This window comes from Triturus cristatus, chromosome 2_2 (genome assembly GCF_964204655.1).
Source record: "Triturus cristatus chromosome 2_2, aTriCri1.1, whole genome shotgun sequence".
NCBI classification, from domain to species: domain Eukaryota; kingdom Metazoa; phylum Chordata; class Amphibia; order Caudata; family Salamandridae; genus Triturus; species Triturus cristatus.
This window is the reverse complement of record NC_140582.1, coordinates 1,167,761,173-1,167,788,518: the sequence shown is the minus strand read 5'-3', so window position 1 is coordinate 1,167,788,518 and position 27,346 is coordinate 1,167,761,173. Positions and strand designations below refer to the sequence as shown.

Below are 27,346 nucleotides of genomic sequence, written 5' to 3'. Positions count from 1 at the left end.
GCACGTTGCAGGAGATCTTTCGCGGCTGCGCAGAAATCCCATTCTGCCAGGATACCTTTTTGCGTTGCATTCGCCATTGCTCCACTGCCCGAACAATCAAGTTCATGGTTTTCAAGATACTCCATTACCTGCTGGATATCGGGAGCGATTGTTGGGATGTTGACAAGGCATACATCCATTCGCCAGTCGAATGGGCAAGTTTTGCAATAAAAAGATGGTTGCACACAGATTGCATATGTGTGAATAAATGTCATGTTGTAGCTGGCTCTGATAGTAGATAGAGGCAGGCAGCCGAAAAGTGGTTCCATTTTTTCAAGGTATTGATATAGCTTCGCGTAGAGGCGTATTCTGTCGGACATGCTCATTACCACAGCGAGCGCAGCCATTTTTTACAAGCAAAAATAGTAGTAGGATGGCTGCAAACAGAGCGAGAATTATGGGCACTGTTCCTGTTATTCCAGAGATGATCAACTGAATGAAGTCTGGTATTATACTAAAACCAGTTTGAAAGTCTGTGACAAGGCCGGTGGAGACAGTGTTAAAAAAGTGTGCCAGAGCTTAAATGTCGGATGTGTTGAAAATTGTGTAACAATTCACAAAGTGTAATGGGAGGTTCGCATTTAAAAGGGACTGTATTTTACTTGAAGTTCATGCTATCTGCAGTCGATAAATTACTTTTGCAGAAGTGAAGGACACTTCTGTTTGAAACAAAGCGGTTTCAGTTTGCTCAGTTTAATAAAATCTGTTTTCAAAGTAGGTATTGAAGGCCAAGTTGAACTGTGGGAGTTACTTTGTGTGGGTGGGAATAGACATTGCCACAGGAAGTTACTCGGTTTGAAACAGTAAAGACATACGGTATGCCAGCTCACATTCCGTAGCAGTCCATGTTATTAACAACCAGATAACTGCCGTTAGAAAGCTGTGTGAATGTTGGTCTGATTGTGGGAGTTGGCGTGCTTTCAAGAAAGCACGCAAGATTGGGGACTGTAAGCTTAGAAGCGTTGTGCAGTTGGACATTCTTGCATAGTAATGAATGACTACCATTGTGGTCGCACTTTTCACCTGTGAGAAAAACTTCTGTATCCTGTTTAAGACAGCGATATGTAAATGGAAGAAACCACTGCTCGTAAACAAACGCGCTACCTTATATAATCACATACAACATGACAAACAACATGTACACCTAGCAGACATAACGACACTACGTACTATGGGAACCGTGGCTAGCCATGTACACAAACCAAACATGGTATAGCACCTCTGCCACACAATGCAGAATGCGGGGAGAGATGGGAGCAAAGTATGTGCGAAGGTGGCAAGTGATTCTCGATTATAAAAGTATACAATGCAAAGCGTTGAGGGGATGTGCCGGAGAGACTTGAGTAGGCAGGGCACAGACATGTACATGTGAAGATACACTGATTGAGTGAAGTGGACAGTGGACGCAACCATGATAGTAGTCAGTAGGGAAGTTACGAAAACATAGCGCGTACGTGCCCCCTCCCCCCCAAAATCTTTAGCGTAGTGGGCTGGCTCGGCGTACGCAAGGCTAGCGTAGGGGTATGAATAAAAGGCACGTTTCTCCGAGTGTGGTTCTCTTCCAGAATGGCGAACATGTCTGCCAGGTCTGCGCAGCTTACACCGCCACGAGGCTGAACCCGTGAGCGAAGGTGGCTACGTGAATAATGCTCTCAGCCTGCTGGTACCCACAAACCGTCATGGCCGCTGCGACGCACATATTCCCCACAGTTCACCTTTCGACACCGCCGTATGTGAAAGAGGGCCCACCACGTGCCGGCGGAAGCTTTTGGGCCGAGGTCTGCGAGCTCGGAAAGCTCCTGAGATCAACGCTGGCTACCGCGACACAGGCACACAGCACCAAGCCTGAGGCCCAGCACCGTGGAGTGCTCTGTATACTACTAACACAGCAGTCCAACAGGTACCAACAGTGGAACGGTGTCTTGAATCCACAATTTACGATGTTAGAACTGCATCTGAGGGAGCGCTAGGTGGCGCTAGCCAAGATGGCCGCACCGCGGTGAGGCTCCTGGATGCTGGACCCCTCGCATCCGCCCTGCATCCGTCCTGGCTGTCCTGGGTGCGCTCTGCTGATTATCGCCCGATGCTGAGCTGCCGCCCTGCCCTCGCTAAAAGTTCTGGCCGATTTGGGGCCGCGATACCGAGATAGGCTGCCCGTGAGCAGCGCCGCTGAGCGGGACGCATCCGGCCGGTTCCTCGCCCGGCGGTGCCATCTACGAGCGCCCGCGGCGCAGCACGAGGGGTGAAGGCCGCGAGACTGCCGGCGGCTGGCCTATGGTTGGGGGAGCCAGCGGCGTGGAGCCTGTGCCCGTATTAGACCACGAGTGAGTTGGGGGGGCGGCGGACGCTGAGCACCCCCCCGGAGCTGTCACGGGGTGCTCCCCAGATCAACAGCAGCGAAGCCCTGTCCGACGGGCGGATCGGCCCAAGCTGTGGGGGCCCAACTGAGGGGCCGGGCCCGGCCTCGCCGCCGCAGGCGCCCGCTCCCTCCCTACGCTGCAGCCCGCGGACCGGCGCCGACTACGGGAGACGGCTTCCTCCTGACCTCCCCGCCCTCCAGCCCTGGGCGCCCGATGGGGGATCTGCTGTTGGGGTGATCCCCGAGGTGACCTAGTCCCGCCGGACCCTGAAGACAGCTTCCACGCGCGGAGCGGCACCATCTACCTGACACCCACGGCGGCGGCTTGTGGGAGAAGCTGTGCCGGACTACTCCTGCCCTGCGCCAGTGCTTGAGAGGTATTGCCGGCGACGGTGACCCCTCTTGCTCCTTGTCCATCTGGCCCGGCGGGGTCGCCCACGGCGCTGTGTCTGGACTAACGGGGGCGCCCTCTGACCCTCGCGCCCGGGGGGGGGTCCGGCTGCTGGCCCCAGGCCAAGGGAGGCTGCGGTGTTTCCCTACCGACTGGGTCGGTCCTGCGGACTGGGGAGGGGGGCGGCGATTCAGCGGCCTGTGTGCTGCGACTCGACTGGTGGCCATTTCGGGTGCTGCCCATAGTGAGGGGCCTGCGGCGGGGCGGCAGCGACTTGGCCCGGATCCAGCGGGTGAGGCACGTGTCGGACGGATTCGGAGCCCTCCATCAACGGGGACAGGACGTGCTCCCTGGGCCCACCATGGGCAAGGAAAAAGGCCCCAGGCCACCTGCGGCGTCCCATCAGACGAAGATTGACCGCTTTGCGAGCTCGGAACCGCCGGGCGCGGGCGGAGGGGAGGCGCCGGCCCAGAACAAGGACTTGGCCACCATCCTCCAGGCTATCGATGCCTCTCGCACCTCCTTGGAGGGGATGGTTGGGGAAGTGAAGGTGGACATTACACTCCTGCGGCAGGACCTCCGCAATGCCACGGCCCGCATTACGGAAACGGAATCCCGGATCTCGACGGCGGAGGATGACATTCGCCAACTACAGGACCAGATCCGGAAGCTCACGACCCACTCCAAAGAACTGCATAGACGGGCGGAGGATGCCGAAAACCGTGCCCGCCGCAACAACCTTCGCCTGGTGGGCTTTCCGGAGGGGGTCGAGTCAGGCCGAGCCGACGACTTCCTGGATGGTTGGTTTAAGTCCTGGATGCCGGCGGCCAGCTTGTCAACTTGGTTCGTGGTGGAGAGGGCGCACCGGTCGCTGGCGGCCAAACCTCCGGTGGGAGCCCCCCCGCGCCCCTTTATTCTTCGGATCCTCAACTTTAGGGACAGAGACGCTATCCTGCGGGAGGCGCGGGTGAGCGGCCCCTTGACTTTTAATAACCACACCATCATGATCTTCCCGGACTACACCCGGGAGGTCCAGGAACAACACCGCTCCTACACGGAAGTTAAGCAAAAGCTGCGCTCCCTGGGCCTCCAGTACCAGCTCCAGTTCCCGGCCCGCTTGCGCATCGTCTTCCAGGGCAAGACACTGTTCTTCGACACTCCCAGGGCAGCCTGGACCTGGCTTACCGAGGAACAACCTCTGCGCCAGCCCGGTGGGGTGCCACCCGCTACTGGGCCCCGGGGCCACGTCGCGGCTGGGCCCCAACGACCACGGCGCGGAAAGCGCACGCGATCCCGGCAACGACGTGGCGCAGCAGTGGCCAAAACCCGGTCCGCGAGCATCTCTGGCAGACCAGTGAGAGACTCCCCTGCCTCGTCCGGTGCCTCCTCTCAAGCGGCTGGGGGGTCCCGGCACCGACTGTCGCCTGGGCCGGATGGGTCTCCGACCCCTCTCAACGCACACATTGACCTGTCAGACCTTTCCCGCAGCCCTGCTATATGACTTTCTGTTTGTTTCCCGTATCCAGGGGGGGGGGGGGGGGTGCGGCGACCTTGCCCGGTGGCGGGGGTGGGGGGCTCCACAGTCTCGCACCTTCCAGTAGCAGCCTAGGACAAGACATTGGAATCCGTACTCCAGGAGGGGTCCACCACGCTCTTTATACTCGAGCGCCCAAGCTTGGGGTCTTGTGACTGTTGGTTCAGTTCGGGCGACAGATGCTTCCGTTCTCGAAGTGTAGGGTGGGGGGTGGGGGGTTGGGGTTTGGTACTTGTTGGTTGTTCCTCCTTGCGAGAATGTTTTCTTTGGTTTGGGTTTGTTTTTCACTGAGCCTCCCATGCAGCACCACACCGCGCGTGTCGTCTCGCCACTTCATGCATGCGCGCTCTACCGTTGCTCGCCTTCCGACACCGTCCGCTAACTTCCCCCAACGTGAGATCCGTGGTCCCTCTGGGGCCTGCGCGCTCCTTGCCCCCTTTCTCACGCACCCGTGTCATGGGGTGTCTTCCCGGCGTCCCCTGGCTGTCTCGTCCCCGGCGTGCTCCGTTCCCGCCGCTGTCATGGATGACCTAGCTCCCAAAGCCCAGGTGCGCACCCTATCATGGAATGTGAACGGCTTGCTAGACAGACTTAAGCGTACCGCCGTCCTTAAATATGCCCAGCGCGCGGGGGCGGATGTGCTCCTGCTTCAAGAAACCCATCTGCTCGGCGAGAAATGTCCCTTTCTGGCGCGCTTCGGGTATGACCGGGTGTGGCATTCCGGGTTCTCGCGGGGGGTCGCCGTCCTGATGCGCCGTTCCCTCCCTTTTGTGTTGGCTCGGGTGATCCATGACCCCCACGGGAGGGTGATTGTCATTAGCGGCATGCTTAAGGGCCGGCCGCTCAGCCTCTTGTCGCTTTACGCGCCGCCCTCCGGGCTGTCTCCGACCTTATCTCAGGTCGCATCCTGGCTGGCGACTCTTCCGCCGGGCACTATTGTTCTTGGGGGGGATTTCAATGCCGTTTCTGCCCCACAGCTCGACTCCTCGGGTCCGGTCTCAGACTCCCGCGCCGTGCAGGCGAGGCAGCTGGCGGGTTGGGCGGAGGCACAGGGCCTGTGCGACGTATGGCGGATCAGGCACCCGCACACGCGGCAATATACTCACACTTTGGCCGCACATCACACCCATGCACGCATTGACGCGATTTTTGTCCCCCCGCCGATTGTGTAGGCATTCAGGACATCCGCATCCTCCCTAGGGGGATATCCGATCATTCTCTGCTCCTACTAGGCCTGGGCCCCCCGCCCCGCGCGGCCCGCCAAATTTGGCGCTTTAACGCATGGTTCCTCCAGGACAAGACGCTCCGTAGGGAGGTGGGGTCCGCATTGGCGCATTACTTTGGTGACAATGACGGGTCGGTCTCCTCGGCGGGTACCCTTTGGGAGGCTTGTAAGGCCACTGTTAGGGGAGCCGCCAAGGCACATGTGGTAAGGCATCGCCAGACGCAGTTGCAGCAGCTCACCGCCTGTGAGGCACGCGCGCTGCGCCTAGAGCAAACTATTTCCGAATCTGGCGATCCGGCCGAGACCCGACAGCTGCGACTCCTGCGTGAGTAGATTAGTCAACGGTCGCTTGACGCGGCCAAGCTCCTCTGGCAGTCCTCGTTGGCGAGGGTATACGGATGGGGCGATAAGAATGGTGCACTCCTGCATCGGTTGGCCACTTACCCAAGGGCGTCGCGCATCATCCCGGCGGTGACCGACTCTGATGGCACGCTCCAGTCTTCCTCCGTGGCTATAGCAGAAGCCTTTGCTCAGTACTACTCACAGCTGTACCGGGCTCGGGCGTCGGACCTGTCCCTGGCTTCACTGCTTGCCGCTAGTGACTTACGACTTCCCCGACTCCGGTTGGGTGACTGGGAGAGTCTGGAGGTGCCCATTTCTCCTGAGGAGATCGGGGACGCGATAGGGCGCACGTCTGCCGGGAAGACCCCGGGCCCGGACGGCTTCCCCCAGGAGTTTTATGCCACCTATAGGGATCATCTGGTCCCACGGTTGGGTGCCCTCTATGCGGAAGTGGTCAAAAGAGGCTCCTTCCCTCCAGAAGCTGACATAGCCACGATTGTGGTTCTGCCCAAGTCCACACCGCCGCCCAGTGACAGGTCGGCCTATCGGCCGATCTCTCTTATCAACACTGATATCAAGCTTTACGCAGCGGTCCTGGCCCAGCGGCTCCGGCCCTTTTTGTCGTGCCTGGTGCACCCGGACCAGTGCGGCTTCATGCCGGATCGGGGCACTCGCCACTGTCTCCGTCGCCTTCATGTGGCCTTGGCACATCGTCATCGCATATCTCCTTATCTCACCCTCCTGCTTGCCGATTTCGAGAAAGCCTTCGACTCGGTGGGGTGGCCCTACCTGTTTGATGTACTGACCCACATGGGTTTCGGCCCCAAGTTTGTTGAAACGGTACGGGTCCTTTATGCGCGCCCCCGCGCCAGTTGGTTAATGGGGCACTGTCGAGATCGTTTCGGATCGGCCGGGGTACGCGGCAGGGGTGTCCACTCTCGCCCCTCCTCTTTGCGCTTGCAATGGAGCCCCTTGCTGCCATGATCAGAGCGGACCCTCTCCGTCGGGGCTGGGAATGGCCGGGCCTCGAGGCAGACAAAATCGCCCTCTACGCAGACGACGTCCTGATTTACCTTGGTGACCCGGCGCGCTCGGGCCCCCGTGCACTCCATATCTTGGGCCGCTTTGCCCGCGCTTCTGGCCTCCACCTAAACTCGCGCAAATCGGTCCTTGTGCCTCTGCACCCCTCCCGGGAGTGTTTTGACTGGCAGGACGCTATTCCCCTCCGCCGGTTGTCCTTCAAGTACCTGGGCATCTGGGTCTCCCTCCTCCCAGAGTTGAGCTGGGCGCTCAATGTGACCCCCCTGGTCAAGAAAGCCAAAGCGGATCTGGCGCGATGGCAATCACTCCCGCTCAATCCGCTGGGGAGGGTGGCACTCTACAAAATGATGATTCTCGCCCGGTTCCTTTATGTACTGCAGAACACTCCTGTGTCCTTTCCAAGGCCGTGGTTTCGCGAGCTGGACGGGATGGCCACCAGATTTTCTGGGGTGGTGGGAGGCCACGGTTGGCCCTGTCGATATGTCGCCTGCCCACCTTTGATGGGGGGCTAGGCATGACCAACCTTTATCTTTACTACCTGGCCACCCGCCTCCTGGTCATTCATGATTGATTTGGGGGAGGATGGTCTGACCCGGCCTACAGAGTGGAATTGGAAGACCTGGGTTTCTCCTGTATTCAGGACCGCCTGTACGGCGCCCCCATCCCCGCCTCCTGCCCAGACATCACCAAGGCGATATTCCTGGCTTGGCGAGCGGCGCTCCGCCACACCCGATGGACCGGGAAGCTGACTCGCGCCACCCCCCTCTGGCACGGGACATGGTTGCGGGACGTTGCGGGACTGGAGGGTTTTAAGTCATGAGATTTGCTCGGCACACAAGCACACACTCACCCATACAGCCACTCTCACAATCACACAGTCACTCCTATACTCCAACACTCACCTGTACAGCCCTTCACAAATGCACTCACCCATATACCACCTACACATCCAGTCACTCACCGACACTGCCATACACACACTCAATCACCTATATAGCCTCTCACAGACACAACCCATACAACCACTGACTCACCCACTCACTCATCCATTCAGGCAGTCACACACCCCCTCATCCACCCACATAGACACTCATACACCCATACAGGTACTCAGACAACCAACCAATCACCCATACCCCACTCACGTACCCACACACCAACCCATACAGCCACTTAGACACCAACTGACAGACTGATACAGACATTCACACAATCTAGTCACTCACAAGACCTTCACTGAGACACCTAATCACTTACTTAGTCACGCACCCACTGAATCAGCCATACAGGCACTCATACACCCACTGATTCACCAATACACCTTGGTATATATATATATTTAACACTCATAAAAGTTTTTAAAACACCCACAGTCGCTTGATGAGGTCATCAGTGATGTCATTTGAGATATCATCACTGATGTGTCATTGACCATGTCATGAGTGATGTAATATGTGAGGTCATAAGCAGTGCATTGTGGGGACACAAGTTATACTTAGCTCAGCTAACTTATAACTGCTGAGTTTCTCTGGTTTTGTACGAGTGAAACCTGAGCCTAACTAGAACGTCTCTGTAACCTTTGTCTTTTTCAGTGAATTATTAGTTTTTTAATTCCATTTCCTAACTAGAACGCCCCTGTAACTGTTGTTTTTTTCCAGTAGTATACATTAATATTCCTTTTCACTGAAAAAAACAAAAAGGTTGACGTTTTACCCACTCAAAAATCATAAAAAAACAGCAGTTCTAGTTAATTTTTAGTTATACTTATGTTAAGACACTATCTTGTGGCCTAAAGGTACTTAACGGCATAAGTTATAGTTTCTTCAGATGAATATAACTATAAGAATGCCTATAACTGCTGGACTTCGGTGGTGTAGTGTGGGTAAGAAAATATAGCTAACTATAAACTCCGTGTAATGTTTGGCTTTTTTAGCAAATTCTTTTTTTTACGTAAAGTTATATATAATTACCTTATGTTAATACAACCACCCAGGGGTTGGCTGGATGGCTTGCAGCCAACACCCCGCATGCACCTAACCCCACACTGCGTACGGCTGTTTTTGTATCCCATTGGTCTTCGGATCCGTGGGTACCCGTGGATCCTCGATTCGGGACCCAAAAACATGACCCTTTATCTGTTTTGACACTTTATTTTTCCTTCCCCCAGGCCAAGCGACAAACAAAATAATGGCCTGCAACTTTCCTTTCAAGTTGCGGCCAGGTCATCGGGCTTTGCTTTTCCCCTGGATCCACGGGTACCCGTGAATCCCCACGAGTAGATCCGTGAAGGATTCGCATCCATAAATATGTATACATTTTGTTCTTTAATATTTCCCAAACTACTGACAAATTTACACCAAATTACAAAAAGCACTCTTTCTGTATCAAGATCTAGCTTTCTGACAAATTTGGTGTAAATCTGTTAAGCGGTTCGGGCTGTAGTCGTGTTTAAAAACTGCTAAATACCTCTAGACATTGCATGAGGAAAAAGTTTTTGGGAACCCCCCTCTTTTCTCAGCATCCACTTGACGAATCACCCCGAAACTTTCCAGACAGCAGCGGACCTAACTGGCGTACTAGTTTTGAAACTTTCTTCAAATGACGCCAAAGTTATTAGCAAAACAAAAAACGCTTCATCTATGGGAAAAGTTGGTCCTAACTATAACCACCTATTGGCTATCGCCAGAAAGATACAAAGTTATAAATATATACTAGTAGGTACATATATGTGGACTAAGTATAGATAATCCATACTTACCTGTCAATATTTTGGATTCAAAATTTTGTTCTCGATATTCTGGTTACGATACTCAGGGTGCACATGGGTTATCATGAATATCCCAAACAACCGGAATCATAGTGATATTTTGTTTTTGGGCAAAGCACAACAGTGTGAAGCCCTAGTATATGCATGCCAAGCTCTAGCTGCAGCTCACCTTAACTTGAGTCAGCCAGCAATAAAATTTAAGACACATATTGCGTGAAGATATAAGACCACGCATGGTTGTGGCCCTTGTCTCAGCACCAGCTTCCAGTAACGTGTCCTTTTCTTGCTCATTTCTGGTCATGACAATTTATTATACCAAGTACATAATGATTTTGTTTTAACGAGTCTGCCCACGGGGGAAATTACATAAAAGAGACATGGGTTTTCTGGTTTCATCAGTGCTAAGGCAGCGTTGATGTAATTACAGAAAGCAACTTGACAACTAATTACATTGGCTATTTCGACCCATTCCTGCAAGATCAATATGGATGCCAGCCTGTCTATCTCTATGCCATACTGGCTCACCCTGAATGGGATCTTAAAGCACCAGCCAAAGTAATTTTTTACACCAGTTGCAGCTTATTTTCCCGAGAATGTATGCTCTCAGGTGAAAAAAGAGCTCCCTGCTGTGACGTGAGCATTCAGATATTTCCTATTCTTCGTGTATGACTAGTTAATATTTTGTCCTAGATAGTCTAGTTTCGATACTCAGGGTGCACACCAGGGATCATTGGTATCCCAAACAATCATAGTGATATTTTTTTTTTGGGCAAAACACATCAGTGTGACATTCTAGTAAACGCCAGTTGCAGTCTTATTGTCCAGAGAAGCCAGGTTTTCAGGAGAAAAGGGAGCTCCCGGCTGTGCCATAAGCATTCAGACATTTCCAATTCTTTGTGTATGACACATTACAGTTCACAGCAAGCACTGGTTATTAGCCACTTAATAGTGACGGCTGGTGACAATCAAAAGTGGTGGGGCGTAAAGGTTCTGGGTGTGTGCATGGCAGCGAGCCAGCCTGCCAGTCATGAGGGGAGTTCGGGGGTCCCCTCACCCCCCAAAAATTTCGAAAAAATTGTGGGCAAATGGTGCATTTTCAAGAGTATTTGAGAAAGCAAGAAGGTTGGTAAAGAAATCGTTAAGGTGCAGTTATGACATCAATAAAGAGATTTCATATGATAATGAGGTAGGTAGCTGATATTCAATATAACTACAGAACTTCATAACAGTCTTTGAGATAACAATGCCGAGTACCTTAGAGATTTATTTATTTATTTATATACCTTTACAAATGAAATTTACTGAGGAAATAGTTATTGTGCTTTGCCGGACTGGACACAATGTTCATGCCCTGACAAATTCCTTAAATGAATTAATTGCATTTGGGAGGGGATGGGAAGGCTGCTTTCCCCAAACCACCTGTCATTTGTCAGGCCATAAACACCGGGCTCAGGACGGGCTGTAAACTACTTTGGACTCTGGAGAAGAAAGTCCATGCCTTAGATGCACAGGGCAACTGGTCGAGTGAAGCAAAAAAAGACACCAGGGGCCAGGGCATACAATAGCATTTTTAACATATCATGATATATCATGCAACCAGAGAGTTTGAGTCCCACGCATTATTCTGCACAACCCTCAATGCACATAACTGAACAAGACAGCAGTGTGATACAGAAGAAACTCAGTTTGTGACTTGCCAACCCATGTCATATATTAAGTATAGATTTTCTTTGAGTTTATTGAGTACATTAGAGTGGTTTTTAGGTCGAGGACGTCCGGTCTGCCGAAAGGCAGAACCGGAAGTCGGAGATTTAATGACTTGGAGAAGAGGGGCTTGAAACCGCCCCTCTTCTCCCCTGTTCTCCATTGGCTGGCCTCTTGAATGCTGGCCCGCCATTGGAGAAGAGGTCAGTCATTCAGATTAGGCCACGTCCTTTTCGGATCGGGGGGCGTGTTTTTTGCAAGAAGTCTCAAGGAGGAGACAACAGCAAAACACGCCCCCGAATCCGAAAACGACGCTGCCTTTCTCCGAGGCATTTCTGCTCTGCCTCGGAGAAAGGCGGTGGTGTCTTCCGGTGCCCTCGGCTTGTTGAGACTCCTGGCGGTGTTTTTTCAGCTGAGGTGCCCACTGTGCGTTCCCATCCGTCGCATTACAACGCCAAGAGCTTTAACTCTAAAAACAGGCAACACCTATTATTACATTGCAAATACTTTTTGAAATTTATTTATTTGGTTTTGAGTAAATATAGTAAACGTGTAAAACTTGTTTTTTATCTCTGCTGTTGGGCAGAAGGGAGGTGAAGGTTTTATAGTTGGGCTTCTGTTATGGTGCTGTTCTATTCTGGGCAACCCGCCCTTTCTCCTTGTAATGCGCAGTAGAATGATTCCACTCGAGTCCGTTGATCCGTGGGTGGCGAAGGGAGGAATCACGCTCCGTATTGCTGCTGTGTGTCAACGCCTTCCTGTTTCCTTCGATCGTGTGAGAGTCACTTTAACATAATCCTGACTGAAAACCCATCGCGCCCGAAACTGTTGCCACAGAAGGGGGATGCTACAAAATATTATTTTTTTGGGGTTTAATGGGTCCAAGAAGTCGTGTTTCGCAGACATCCGACCAGAGCTTAAAATGCATACAAAAGCAGCGCTTAACCCGAGGCAGATTCGCGGCGCTGTGGTTGGTGGGAGCAGGTTTTTTTTATCCTTTGACAGGTTCAGTCTCCCTTTACCCATTTTGTAAAGAAACGTAAACACATATCATAATATTTAGAATCAGAAACCAGCCCCCTGAACTGTTTTATTACTGCACACACACTGCGGGACATTTGCCTACTTTTAATTATGCGCTATCTTCCATCTCTGCTTTAATGACAGCCCCCCAACCCCCCACTCCCGCCCCTGCCCCAGAGAGAGGGGATCGGTGTCTTTTCACGGCGTCCCCTAAGTCTATAGACCGGCTCAGTTTGAGGCGCGTCGTTACAAGATTTCGGCGTTAGTGAGCCTTTATCTAAGCAGCAGACACTTTCACAACCCAGCACCCCTCCTCCCCGCGCCCCTTTTTGTGTTGTCTCTTCCCCTCCCGGGGGCTGTTTGACAAAGGCAGTGTGTTAACTAACGCTTTTGTTTAACTCCGCAATTTCTATTCAAAACCTTCTTAGAGCCCGGCCCTGCTGCGTGCCGTGTTTGTTATTAGTTCTTAGAGGCGAGCTTACAAGGAAGCGAGGTGGTATTGGCTTTTTTAAAGGTAGGGTGCACAATTATCTTTTAAAGAAGTAACATTAACACAAATAACATTATTGATAACGGAAACGCTACCATAAGCAAGCTTTCGCGTTTGCAAGTTGCGCTGCTCTGCCCCAAACACAGCCAGTAAAACATTCGCTGCCCACTGTGCTCGGACCTATGCTCGCCTCGCAGAGTGCTGCTTGGAACGGTTTATCAGTGTACGGAAAAGCACGTCCTAAAAGCCGCCCGGCGGGGAGTGTCTGAGTGCACGCACTGCGCCTCGAGGTGGCTTCGGGGAGCTGTGCCCAGTGCTGTGACTTGGAGAAGAGGGGCTTGAAACCGCCCCTTTCTCCTTGTAATGCACAGTAGAATGATTCCACTCGAGTCCGTTGATCCGTGGGTGGCGAAGGGAGGAATCACGCTCCGTATTGCTGCTGTGTGTCAACGCCTTCCTGTTTCCTTCGATCGTGTGAGAGTCACTTTAACATAATCCTGATTGAAAACCCATCGCGCCCGAAACTGTTGCCACAGAAGGGGGATGCTACAAAATATTATTTTTTTTTGGTTTAATGGGTCCAAAATGTGTTTTTACTGGTGTGTAACTTTCTGCGAAATTGTGCAGGCTGTGTGCAGCACAGCCTTGGTGCTGCAGTCGTTGGTTTAGAAGCTCTTTTGGCGTGGTGTTTTATAGGGACAATAAACATGGAAGAAGTCAGAGTCACGGGGGTGCCAGGCCAGCCGTCCCACCCTTGTGTCAGTGCGGCGGTGTTGTGTGCCGTTTATAGCCTCGCAGAGGTGATTCACGAGCGGGTGTGTGCTTTACTCGCCATTCTGCCAATGATTAAGCCTCATGTGCTGTGGAATTTATGGATTTCTGTCCCGGGTTACATGCATTTCTACCATGGTGACGCTAGTGCCAGTGCGTCATGGTCGCTAGAGCAAGGAAGGGAAACCCCTGGCTGCTCTTTGATTTGTAATATTCAACAACAAGGGCGCTCTGGGCTGAATTAGAGTTGGTGTAATTAAGTACAACTTCTTAAATGAAAGCAAGCATAATTGTCTGAATAATTCCGCATAAGGTGATTGCTCCTTACTGCACATCCTTACTTCTGGACATCAGTTTCTGTTTTTAAAATGCTTCTTTTGAACTTGCATATCAGAAGAAAATGATTCAACACATTAACCCCTCCACGTCTAAGATTCTTTAAGGACAAATTATGTTTGTGGTGCCGCTAAGGCCAATTCAGATAAATATTTGGTTCAGAAGGGTTAACCGTAGACGACCTGAGACATGGGAGTAAGGCCGTTGGTGATTGACAGCGGGAAAAATAACAAGCATTTACAATGCAATGGTCTCGGCATTGGTAAAGTTAGAGCTATTGGCATTGCTCATGACATTATTTTTGTTTATGTTTTTTGTTTTTAAAACATGTAAAGAAACGGCATTGTCATGAGCAATGCCAATAGCTCTAACTTTAACAATGCCGAGACCGTTGCATTGTAAATGCTTGTTAGAAATTCCTTCCGTTTATTTTCCAGCCATCGGTGGAAATGTGTTGCCATATAAGCATCACTGAATGGCTTAGGTAATGGCATGGACTGCCTGACCTGACCTATTGTTGCTCCGCAATCAATATGTTAAGCAGTGTGATGTAAACACCGCATGCCAGACATTGTTATCTTAAGTTTAAACCCAGAATATTAGCGTGAAGGTGGCGTGGATAGAATGAAATCATCTTAACTGTGACTGTCAGTGCGGTGCCTGCCAAGCCCGTCACTGAGATTGCGAACCGAGGCAGAGGCAAACTAAAACATAACACATGATGAACATTACACAAAATTAAACAGCTCTTCAACCATTTACCCCAGTCATAGTAAAAAAAACAAAAAAACAGGCTCACTAGTCAATTTATGATTTATTTTTTCTTTGTTATTTAGTTTTTTTACACTCCGACTCCAACTGCTTCTGCCTTGAGGCCGGGCTCGGACATAGAAGAACGAGAGAGGTGATGAGATCAGAAGGAATACCCCTCTCTCTGACCCCTTTGTTTCATGCTGTCCGCAGGCAGGCTAAGTTAACGTTGCAATGTCATTTAGCATGGGCACTGCCATTGAGCTAGTCCTACACGCCTCGCTGCCTCAATCACCCAATGCATTTCACTCCCTGCCACAATACAATCAGTGGAATGCCATGGTGGTGGCAAATGGCATAATGAGCCGGAAGAGCAGTGGCGGCTGGTGACTTTTGAAAGTGGTGAGGCGGAAAATCTGTGGTGGCGTGCACTGTGGTGAGCAAGCTAAGGGGAGGTTTGGGGGGTTCTCCCTCCACGGAGATTTTGAAACAAGTGTGGGCAAATGAAGCTATTTCAAGCAATTTGAGAAAGCAAGAAGGTTGATAAAGCAATTGTGAGAGTGCAGTTATTACATTGAAAAAGAGATGTCATATAATAACATAGGTAGCTAGTCGCTTATTCTGTATAACCAGAGATCCTTCATTCAAGAAATTCTTTGAAGCCAGCAGAGGAACCACATTTCAACAAGGCGAGAGACCCTACCCATGGCAGTCTTTTCTGACTGCACTACATCAGACCCACATTATAGACAGGCTGCGCCACCAACAATACCTCAGAACATCCGCGTCATAGGTGTTCCGGAGGCCTCCGACAATCGCCCGGTGGATCTTATGGTTGAGGAACTCATCCTCAAACAGCTTGCCCCTGCTGGCCTGAGTAAGTTCTTTGCCGTGGAGCGGGCCCATCGAGTCCCAGGCGGTCGGCCGCGACCGGGAGCTCCCCCGAGGCCTATTGTCGCAAAACGTTTTCACTACAGAGACCGAGATGCGATTCTGCAGGCCTCACGGGTACATGGCCCGGTCCGATATGAGAACTCATCCGTTAACTTTTTCCCGGACTTCACCCAACTGGTCCAGAAACGCGGATGGGTTTCCAGGGGGTGAAGCGCCGTCTCCGGGACCTGGGTCTTAGGTACTCGATGCTTTTTCCTGCTAAGCTCCGAGTGGAATACGAAGACCGGGCTACCTTTTTTGACTGTCCTGCGACTGTGAGTGACTGGCTGGATTCTCTGCCGGACCGGGGTGACCGCCTGGGCCTTCTGGTGGTGCCGAGGGTGGCGGGCCTCCTTCGGAGTGACTTTTGGTCCTTGACTTTGACATTTTGTTTTGTTCGGCTGGGTTCTACTTCTTTTGTACATTTTGTTTAATTATGGTCTATGTTGGGGGCGGGCAGGGACGGGTCCCTTTCCTCCTCCGGGGTCTTTTCGTAGAATGGGGTTTGTAGGGCGACAGGCACACTGCAAGTTGGGGTGGTTTTCTGGACCGCAGGGGTGCAGGGTGGGGGGAGTTGAATTTGGGGGGGGGTTGGTTTGGGGGGGTTGTTTGGATTTGTGTTTTTTGTTTTCAAGGCGAGGTATTGGCTCTGTTTCAGTTTCAGGTGTCGCGCTATTTGCTGGGGGACCTTTGATCTATTGGAGGGGATGGGGGGGGGGGGACGGGTTGAGACTGATGTCTTGGAACGTCAACAGATTGGGGGATCGTATTAAACGGGGTGTTGTGCTGCAGTATTTGCGTCGTTTGACTCCTGATGTGGTATTCTTACAGGAGACGCATCTGGTTGGTAATGTTTGTCATGCCATGAACAGGGGGGGATACCGACTCGTGGCCCATTCCGGTTTCACCACTGGCTCTAGAGGGGTGGGCATTCTCCTACGATCTTCACTTCCGCTAGAGATCACCAGGGTTGTCCTAGACGATAGAGGGCGCTATGTGGCTGATTGGGAGGTGGGAGGGACAGTCCCTTTCCTTGGTTTCGGTTTATGTTCCCCCGGGCCTCCAGAACTCCACTTTCTCAGACTTGGGTCGTATGCTGCTTGAGCTTCCTGACAGTCTTTTGCTTATGGGTGGGGATTTTAATTCGGTTGTTTCGGGTGATTTGGATCGCCACCCGCCCAGGGCCCTCCCTGCTGCCCAGGCGTGGCTCGGCGGACTCTTGGATACCTTCGGTCTGGTGGATTGTTGGAGGTTAATGCATCCGACACAGTGTCAGTACACATTTCACTCTGGGGCCCATGGGAGTCTCTCCAGATTGGATTATTTTCTTATGCCCGCGGCCCAGACTGCCCGGATTCGAGAGGTCAAGCACTTGGCCCGGGGTATCTCTGATCATTCCCCACTGTGGTTGCTTTTCAACACCGGGATGCGGTTCGCTGGGCGGATCGCCCCTATTAGCCCTTGGTACTTGCGAGACCCCAAGATTCGTGATAGCCTTGTTAAGTCGATTGATCAGTATTTTCTCGAGAATGAGGGGTCGGTGTTGTCCTCAGTGTCCCTGTGGGAAGCCTTCAAAACAGTGCTCCGCGGGCATGCCCTATCCCAGATAGTGGAGGCTAAGAGGGTTAAGAATGAGGCGGTGGTGAAGCTGGAGACTGAAATATCGGGGCTGGAGGCGGCTTTGGAGACGGGTGTCACTCAGGATGGGCTTCATGCCCTCAGCTTGAAGCAGTTTGAATATAAGTCTCTTGTCACTGACGCGGCCAAGAGCATGTATAGGGAGCAACAGGGTAGGTTGTATGATGCCGGGGACAAGGCGGGTAAACTGATTGCTTGGTTGGATAAGAAGGAGAGAGTGAATCGTGTGGTCCCGGAGCTTCGGGTTTCGGATGGAGTGTGTGTGACTGACCCTGGTGAGATTGTGGAGTGTTTTGCTGACCACCTCCGGGCGGTGTACTCCCCGGTGTCTGATAGAGATGAGGATGACTCTCGTCTCTTGCTGCGGGATATTGCCTTGCCCGGCCTATCCGTCGAGGACCGTGAGCAGATGGATGCCTCCCTGTCTGTCGCCGAGATTGCTACCGCGATTCGTTCCCTTCGCTCGGGCAAGGCTATGGGCCCCAACGGACTGCCGATTGAACTGTATAAACTACGCCCGGATAAAATCGCGCCCTTCCTCAGTCGTATGTTTCTGGAGTCGCTCGAGCGGGGTTCCCTTCCCGACGACCAGCGTCTGGCTACTATAGTTGTTATTCCCAAGGATGGTAAGCCACGAGACCGCTGTGCCTCATATAGGCCTATCTCCCTACTAAATGCCGAACCGAAAATCCTTGCCAAGGTTCTCGCTAATCGCTTGCTGGGAGTTATCTGTGATTTGATACATCCGGATCAATGCGGCTTTATCCCTCATCGTAATACCGCTCTCAACTTGCGGCGTCTACATGGCGTCCTCGCTAGGGCGGAGTACTTCTCTGAACCGGCCATATTGGTTTCCTTAGACGCCACGATGGCCTTTGATACCATCGAGTGGCCATTCCTTTGGGCCGTATTGGCGAAGTTTGGCTTTGGGGAGGGATTTATTGGTTGGGTGAAGCTCCTCTATGCTGGTCCACTGGCTCAGGTGGTTGTCAATGGGCGGGTTTCTCGGCCCTTCGCGCTCGGGAGGGGTACTAGGCAGGGGTGCCCGTTGTCCCCTCTGCTCTTTGCTCTCGCCTTGGAACCGCTCGCTGCCTGGCTCCGCTGGGAGCCCTCGATCAGAGGGATCCGGTGGGCCCCGGGCTTCGAGGATCGGGTCTCGTTGTACGCGGATGATATTCTTCTGTACCTCACCTCGGAAGTCGCTCAATGTGCTTTTTGATGTCCTTACTTCCTTCGAGAGAAATTCGGGTTTGATAATTAACTGGTCCAAATCTTGCGTGTATCCTATCTCCGGTGGCCTTCCTCTCTTGCCGCCTCGGCTTCCGATCCAAACATCTCAATCCGGCTTTAAATACTTGGGGGTATACGTTTCGTTGGATCCGGCGGTCCGCTATGAGCAGAATCTCCTGTCTCCCCTCCGGCGTTTGAGGGCGGACACGGCTCGGTGGTGTAAGTTGCCCTTGTCTCCACTTGGTCGCGCAGCACTGTTTAAAATGATGTCCCTTCCCAGATTTCTTTACACTCTCCAGAACTCCTTCGATATCATTCCGGCGGCCTACTTTAGGGAAGTGGAGAGTTTGCAGAGGAAACTGGTTTGGGACGGTCGTGCGCGTATCGCTTTGGCAAAGCTGACTCTTCCCTGGTATGACGGGGGCATCGCGCTTCCTGACATTAGAAGGTACTATTGGGCCTCCCAGCTGTCTGCCATTAACCATGCTACGTACGCTCCTGGCTCGAACCCGGCATATGAGATGGATAAATTCCTGCTTCCCGGCGGTAACTATAACAGAGCGCTTTACTCTCGATCTGCCGGAGGGACCCTCACGGGCCCTACTAGGATTGCGGTACGTGTGTGGAAGGCGGCGAATGTAGCTGTGGGCTGGAGTGAGCGGTTAACGTGTGCTACTCCTCTATTCGCCTCAGAGCGCTTGGGAAGCCTCTGGACAACGAAAGGCTTTGAGCACTGGGATACGATCGGCATTAGCAGAGTGGGGGACCTATGGGTTAAAGGCGCGGTTAAATCCTTCGCGGCGCTTCAGAGCGAGTACGAGCTTAGTGAAAGGGAGTTCTTCCGCTATGCCCAGGTTCGGCACGCCCTACTCTCGGTCTTTGGGGAGGGGACCACGGTCCCTGTTTCTTCGCCTCTCGAGGACCGTATACTCGACGGACACGTCCCCGACAGTACTATCTCCCTGATTTATAAAAAACGAATAAATAATCGGGCTGATCTCTTGGTGCGTCTTCGGGAGGCATGGACGGGAGATGGGGTGGAGTTGGACGGCGAGGACTGGCAGTCTGCGCTGTCATCCCCTAAGGAGGTTGCCATCCCGGCCCGTCTCCGTCTGGTCCAGCTTAAGATTCTCCATCGTGTCTATGTGACGGGTCCCCGTTTGGTCTCGATGGGGTTTTCTGACGACGGGCTCTGTAAGCGTGGCTGCGGGCTCAGTGCCACCTTTCTCCACATCCTCTGGGAGTGCCGCGAGGTGGCGGAATATTGGCGCCAGGTGCATGATGTTATGAAACGAGTCACTGGGGTCGCTCTGCTGCCGGAGGTGCGCCGATGTGTTCTGAATGTGTGGGAGCCCAATGACTATAATGCGGCCCAGGCTCGGTGGGCGGCCCTTGGGAACATGATCGCAAAGAGAGATATTGCGCAGCTTTGGGGTTCCCAACGGCCTCCCACCGTGTCCGTATGGAAGGAGAACATGGACTGGTGCATGTTCAGGGAGATGACGGTGTATGTGGCTCGTGGTAAACCGGGGGCGTGGGGTAGAATCTGGGGTCAGTGGAATGTGTATCGAGGGACTATCTGTTCTCCCCCCCTGGTGGATACGTCTGAGGTTGCCTTGTCCCCCTGATCCTTGAGGGTTCCTTGCTTACTTTGTTCATCTGAGTATAGATTTGGTTTCCCCGTGGCCCCCCCCCCCTCCCTCTCAGACCCCCCTTTTATTGACCACCCTAGGGTGGTCCTATGTGGAGTTCCGCTGCTATGGTTAGACGCCCTTTCAATGTTTTTCGCCTTGCTTTTTGTTTTTCTTTATTTTGGTTGATAGTTATGTAAAAAGGGTGTATCCTGACTTCCTTTATGTGCAGCCTGATCTCCTGTCATTTAGCGGAGCCCCTGCGGGCCAGTCATTGTTTTTGAACTGCTTGATCATTTCTGCATACTAGCGGCCGGCCCAGGAGGTTGTAGGCCCGTGCTTGTACCCTTTTTCTCTGCACAATAAACTTTTTATAAAAAAATAAAAACAAAACAATACCTCAGAAGGCATATTCTTATCACATGTGTGAAGGGCAGGTAAAAGGCTAGGTGGTTCTAACGCTGTAAAGATCACGTTTGTTTGTGTGTTCGCATGCATTAATGGTTCATGTTGAGCTCTGCTAGAATGCAGAAAACATGGTAATAGGGTTTTTTATTTTAAAAGGAGGGGCATGGCGATAGCGTCATTGTGTGATCCACAAGCTCAAATCTACCAGAACAATTATGACCTATTTAACATCTGTGAAGCACACAGTAACAAATTACTGGAAAACGAGATCAAAGAGGAGGCATGACATTTTGATTATCATGCTGCCTTGCTTCAATGTGTTCCAATTTAGGGGAGGGATGGAGTAATATGGTGCTGCTGTAGGTGTTCTTATCAATTAAATACGTGTAATGATAACAATAAAAAATTTAATTATTAATGTGAGCATTGTGTTCTGTGTTATTGAGTTAAAAGAAGGAATGTAATATTTATTTTTGCAGCACTCTATGTAGACTGGTGGTCTTGAGTTATCGTGACATCATGGCATGGACCTCTGAGAAGCATACACGCTGCTGCAAACGCTTCTCGGAGGTACATGCCAGCAGGGCCTAGCTTCACAAACATTTATGTCTGCACTCTGCGTTCCCGCTATATAAACACTCACACTCTTTTAAGTGCCGCAACTAGTCTGCACTTCAAAGTGCGTGAGTGTTTATATGGCGGGAACGCGATCCGAAGGTATTAGAGTGCAGCTTTACATCAGCACGCGCGGCACCAGTTAGTTGAGGAGGAAATCCATCCCACAAGCTTTTTTGTTAAGCACCACGGGGAGATTAAGTGATTTGCCCAGAATCACAGGATGCTGAGTCGACGCCGCCAATACTTGAACCTGGTTCCCCCAGGTGAACCAGGTTCCAGTATCAGTGTCGATGACTCAACACCCCTTCGAAATTCACCAGCTCTGCTCTGCCCATTACGGCCATTACTGCACACGTCGCATTATACAACTAGGCGGCCTAGAAGGCCAATATAAGCAACACCAGTACTCAGGCATAGAATCATCTACGAGGCTCCTTGAGAGAGGGCATGTGAATGGCTGACGGAGATGGAAGCAAGAGGTTGCTATTTTCCCAGTTTTATAATCCTCTACCCCTCCATGCGCGTATGATCCCGTGAGGGGCCCAGAGGTGCTACAGTTTCAGTTTCTGATTGACTTCTGTGACATAAATTCGCGCCCCGCAGGTGGGGAATACAAATATTACTATTAAAATAAAACTTACTAAACGTACCCGAGTGCCGAGATACCGCACTCCCTCTGCTCCGGCCTGTACTGGTGGGTCTGCGACCACGTGTTCCTGCAGGAAGCAGCCAGCAGGCAGCTTCCCTCCCCTTCGCAACGCAAGAGAAGCCAATCCCATTGCTGGTAGGCGCAGCAGGCAAGCGCCCCAGCCGGGACATTTTCTCTGCATAGAGAAAGACAGAGAGTGGGCGGTCCTGCTCGAGGGCAGGGGGAAGTGGCTTACCCACTGTTGTGGGTACTGACTGTTTGGTTGGCCCTGAGCCGACCAAACAGTCAGTACCCACAACAGTGGGTAAGCCACTCTCCCCTGCCATCGAGCAGGACCGCCCACCCCCCGCCCCCAACAAGGCACAGAGGCACTTCTGCTTTCTCGCAATGCGAGAAGGCAGAAACATAAATGGTAGTCTTTACCGTTTAGGTTTCTGACTAAGTGATTTCAAATCACTTAAATCTCACCATGCTGATTTGCCCAGAATCACACAATGTTGAGCCTCCTGCTGAGAGTCGAACCCTTGTACCCCAGCTTCAAGGTCGGCTGCATGGCTTCATAATAAAGCAGCCAAGTCGTGCACTGTTTGCCAATGCCAACTTCAACCAGTGACCACAACTGAAAACACTCAATTAAATAAATCGCAATAAATACATTAGTCTGTCTGGCCTTAATTAATGTGTTTTACGCAATTTATGAACCTCTTTTTTTAAAGCACTGCACCTCCACTCCAAGTGTGCCTGCCTCGAGGCCAGGCTCGGCAATGCGATGCGAGAGTGAGAGCGTGGAGATTTGTTGACGACACCTACGAGGAGGTTAGAACTTAGAACAATGCTGTACTAGTGCTGGTGGCAAATGCGCATGTAGAGTTATACCAACACAGACGCAGGAAACAAACTAAGGCAGTCGCGGCCAGCATGACTCACGGGGGAGGGGAATCACAGGTTTAATTTGAATTTTTTTTTTAAACATACCTTCTCGGGTCTTGCGCCGCCCAGCTCCTGGCCAGATCCTGAGTTTTCCTGCTGCTCTCCCAACAAGTAGCAGCCACAGGTAGCCTCCCTCCCCTAAGCCAATTACAATGCTGCAATGGCAGCTTTTGGATTGGTGGGGCGGCACCCAATCGGGTGCCAATGGGGGTGCCATGTTCTCTAAATAGGCTGCATGCAGCCTACATAGAGAAGAGGGAGAGTACGCATGACTGGTTTGGTCGGCCCCAGAGGGCCGACCAAAGAGTCAAGGCCCACAGCATTGGGCTAGCCACTCCTCGCCTGCATAAACATATTTTTATTGCCATTTTCATATTTCACACATCGTACTACATACAAAGTTTTCGAATAGTGAAGTCAGACTGTACATTCCATGGTGGTACAGAATATCTGCATATACTGGTGATACATCAAGTGGGAGAATAAACAACTTACAGATATATCGTGATGTGTATACCCTGTTGTCTCAGGTTCCAGACATGGCACAGGAACTGGGGTGTAACGGGGCATAACCTAGGGAACGGGCATGGAAGAACATCTCCAGAATCTCTAGCAAGGGTATGGAACGTCGTATGGGTAAGGCACCACTGTGACTCACGGTTGCCTATCATATTCGATTCGACCTAAAGCCACGATAGCACACCTGATGCTGGTGTTTGTGAGGAGTTCATGCGGTCGTTATTTCGAAAGATTGGTTGGGTAGGGTCTGTGACTGCGTGTGCAGGGCTGACATTGCGGGTGGGCCGTCTGTTGGATCTGCTCCCGGGGTTAGCTGCTTGAACTGATATAATAGCATGGCCCGTTCCATAGATATAGGGTGTTTGCGGACCCCTCTCACCTCCTCCTCCCGTAATGTCTCCTCCTCAGCCGCCGCCCATTTGTGTGTAGCTCCCACCCAAGCCGCCAGCGGTGGACCGGTGGGGGAGCGCCAGTGCATGGCGATGCTGCGTTTGGCTAAGAGCACCGCAAGGGAGAGAAAACGGGTCCGCACCTTGTGCTGCTTACTTGCGCGAAAGATGCCTATGTCTCACAAAACATTGGATTCTTTTGAGACGCTTATTCGGAATGATCTTTCTCGAGTGAATTTCTGTCAACCACGTCCAACTAACCTGAAGAAACACGAAAGAGCTATCATTAAAAATCTAGCAAAAGACTCCAGGCTTACACTTCAACCAGCAGACAAAGGAGGAGCCTTGGTCATCATGGACCGTACATTTTACGAACACAAAGTTTTTCAACACCTACAAGATACCACCACGTACATTAAACTCGATCAAGATCCAACAACTTCATTCCAGAACACACTTGCGCATATTCTTGATCATGCTGAAGAAATGGATTGGATTAACCAGAAAATTCGAAGTTTCCTTACAGTCTCTTATCCTAGACGACCCAGATTGTATATGTTGCCGAAGATACACAAAAATTTACATGATCCTCCATTCAGACCCATTGTGTCCGGCTGTGATTCCATCTTCATGCCGGCAGGTCAACTAGTTGATCACTTTCTACAAAAGTTTGTTCAAACATGGAGAAGCTTCATTAAAGATACCACTCATTTTCTCACCTTACTTGAGCAGATACACAGTAATTTTCCGGAATCATGGTTACTCTGCTCGATTGATGTGACAGCATTATACACATCGATTCCTTTATCTGAAGGTGTGGAAGCTTGTGAATGGGCACTTCTCCATTTACCAGAAACTACAATAAACAAAGTTTTCATCTTGGAGATTCTTACTTTTTGTCTCCAACACAGTTATCTACAATGGAAGAATGATTTCTTCTTGCAGATAAGCGGCACGTCCATGGGTTTTTCCGGTGCTCCTGCATACGCGAATACATTCATGGCTAAGTTCGAATACGAACATGGGTAGCGGGATGCACACCATTAATTAATCCAAAGAGTTTAATCTAAAGCTTGACCAGTTGTACTATGTAGGCGTGCATGCCTGGTAAGCGCTCCGTCCAAATGCGCCTGCATAATGAACACAACATGTGGACCCTGTTACAGATCCATTACCAGCAGCACAGCCATTCAAATTCAATGAGTCCAATCAATTAAATCATGTTATCCTTAATCTTTATGTACTCCTTAATTAATCCATTTCATTTTTCTGCCGTTTTCTTTCCAATGTCTTCAATTCATTTTACTCATTTAAGTACGTTCAGAGATGAATCACCAACACACAGGAGGCAAGATGGTTTCCAAATGTCACGTGTTTTATTGAATTACCCAATGCATTTCGGGACGAATCCCTTCGTCAGGGGCATCTAAAATACACAGATTAATAAATGTCACCATAGTCATTGCAATTCAACCACTGTGCTACAATTCATGTATTTAAAATAATCATTTGAAATAATCATTTATGTCCGTAATTCGGGCTTAGTGCTTAAACCCACGCGCTCAACCCGCTTCTGTTAAAAAAGAGAAACACCGAGCCATCCTCTATATAGCCCTCTCAAAACCTCCCAAATCCTGTGAGTCTAAGCCTGGCTTCTAAATAACCCACCTCCATTAGACTAACACATTTTCCTTTGTTAAAACTGCAATCCCTTGGAATTCCTTAGCGCAATGCTACTTTCATACGCTTACCGTGACATGTGTAGCTGCTGCTTCAAAAATACGAAAGTCGCGGAACCTCGCTTGCTGCCGGCAACTCGTTCACGCAAGCGTGATCATATCCTCGACATTTCCCAAGTGCTCACGCACACGTCTTTCTCCCTAATGAAAAGACGGTTCCTTCCCATCTCTTTTTTATACTCGTCACTGCGCACCAATTATCTTCAGGTGCTTAATCACATACCTCTCTCTAAACTCCAAGTCCCTCAACGACTAGCTTGCAGTTTTGTTAAAAAAATGTGAAACAGGCATTCTTTCGCTGATTGAAAACTACATTGCCCAGAATCCCATATCACATTTGTACGCTTAGCCTGCATCCTCTCCAAATGACCCCGTGCTTCTGCTGTGTATCCTCAACTAAAACAGTGGGTTAAAAACCAGCGCATTGCATCAATGTAAATATACGACCATATCTTCACAAACAACACCTGGAATGACAATCTTGCATTTTATGCAAGATTTATTGACGATATTTTTCTTATTTGGAAAAACTCTGAAGCATCTTTGGTTCAACACATTGGTGAACTCAACAAAAAGAATCCTCGCATTCAGTTCACGTATACCATCAGTAATGTACAATTATCTTTTCTGGATGTACTGATCACAAAACAATCGAATACATTAATCACATCCATTTACTCCAAACCCACTGACAGAAACAATCTTCTTCAGTATTCCAGTTTTCATCCTCCGTCACTCATCCGCAATCTACCTTACTCCCAACTAATCCGAACAAAGAGAATTGTTTCCGAGAGTCAACATCTTGAACCATTGCTCCAAAACCAAGTCATCAAATTCAGGGATCGCGGGTATCCTGAATCAGTTCTTGAGTCCGCTATGTCTAGAACTCACACGAAGTCACGCACTGAACTGCTGATTCCTACAGTCAAAAACCCTTCAAACAAACATGTCTTTGTATCCACATTCTCTACTAGCTCACGACGTATCAGACAGATCATCAAAAATAGATGGGACATTCTCAAACATGAATCAGACTTCAATGGATTATTTTCCTCTGATCCCATCTTCGCATACACTCTGAGCAGAAATATCAAAGATTTATTGTCAGCCACACCTACGATTGAAGTTGTTGAGCACAAAGGCATGCAAAAATGTCAGAACTGCGTTAATTGCCACAATGTGATCACTGGCAATGTCATTCACCACCCACGGTCAGGCAAAACCATTCAACTTAGATACACTGGTACATGTGACACCACCAATGTTATCTATACCATCAAATGCCCCTGCGGACTCATGTATGTGGGGAAAACTTCCCGAAAAGTGAAAGTGAGAATTTCAGAACATAAAAGTTCCATTCGAACCAGAAGTCTCAAATCTCCTCTCACATCACACTGGTTAGAACACCGCCACACCATCGCACAACTAAGATTCACTATACTTGAGATGATGCCCCGCAACACACAGTTGAACACAGACAGGCTTTTATCACAGAGAGAAGTCTGGTGGACCAAGTTTTTGCATACCCTGTTACCATTTGGGCTTAATGACAAAATTGAAATGCAGTGTTTTTTATAATAACATGTGAGTAATTGTAATCTGATTTCTATATTGTTTGTCCGCACCAGCCAATGCCCATTTTTCTCCCATTATGTTTATCATTTCACAGACGTGTCTTTTTCCTTCCCTCCAGCAACTTGCTTTCTTCCGTTTAGATTGTACGGTTTCTTCAGCTTGAGCAAAATTATTTCTCCATAGTTTGGGATCTTCAATTTTATTATTTTTTCGCAGTTTTTCTTCTTTATTTACAAGCACACTTCAGCTGTTTCCAGTGAACAGTGAATTATCACTCCACAGATTCTGAATACCTGATTCATTTCATTCATGCAC

At 50.5% G+C, this 27,346-nt stretch overlaps 1 protein-coding gene across 5 annotated transcripts in view; it reads right to left on the bottom strand.

Annotated features, from left to right (window-relative positions):
- The window catches only part of LOC146863309 (uncharacterized), a 365,164-nt gene that overhangs the window by 319,250 nt on the left and 18,568 nt on the right, over positions 1-27,346 (bottom strand). For 2 of the 5 annotated variants that reach the window (XM_085642721.1, XM_085642724.1), the window contains exon 2: positions 24,437-25,143. The exons of the other annotated variants lie outside the window; for them this stretch is intronic. Coding sequence is in view for 1 of the 2 variants with exons in the window: in XM_085642724.1 (XP_085498850.1) it covers positions 24,437-24,595 (159 nt within the window). In the remaining variant the exon portion in view is untranslated. The remainder of the gene's footprint in view (positions 1-24,436; positions 25,144-27,346) is intronic. 5 annotated transcript variants of the gene reach the window in all.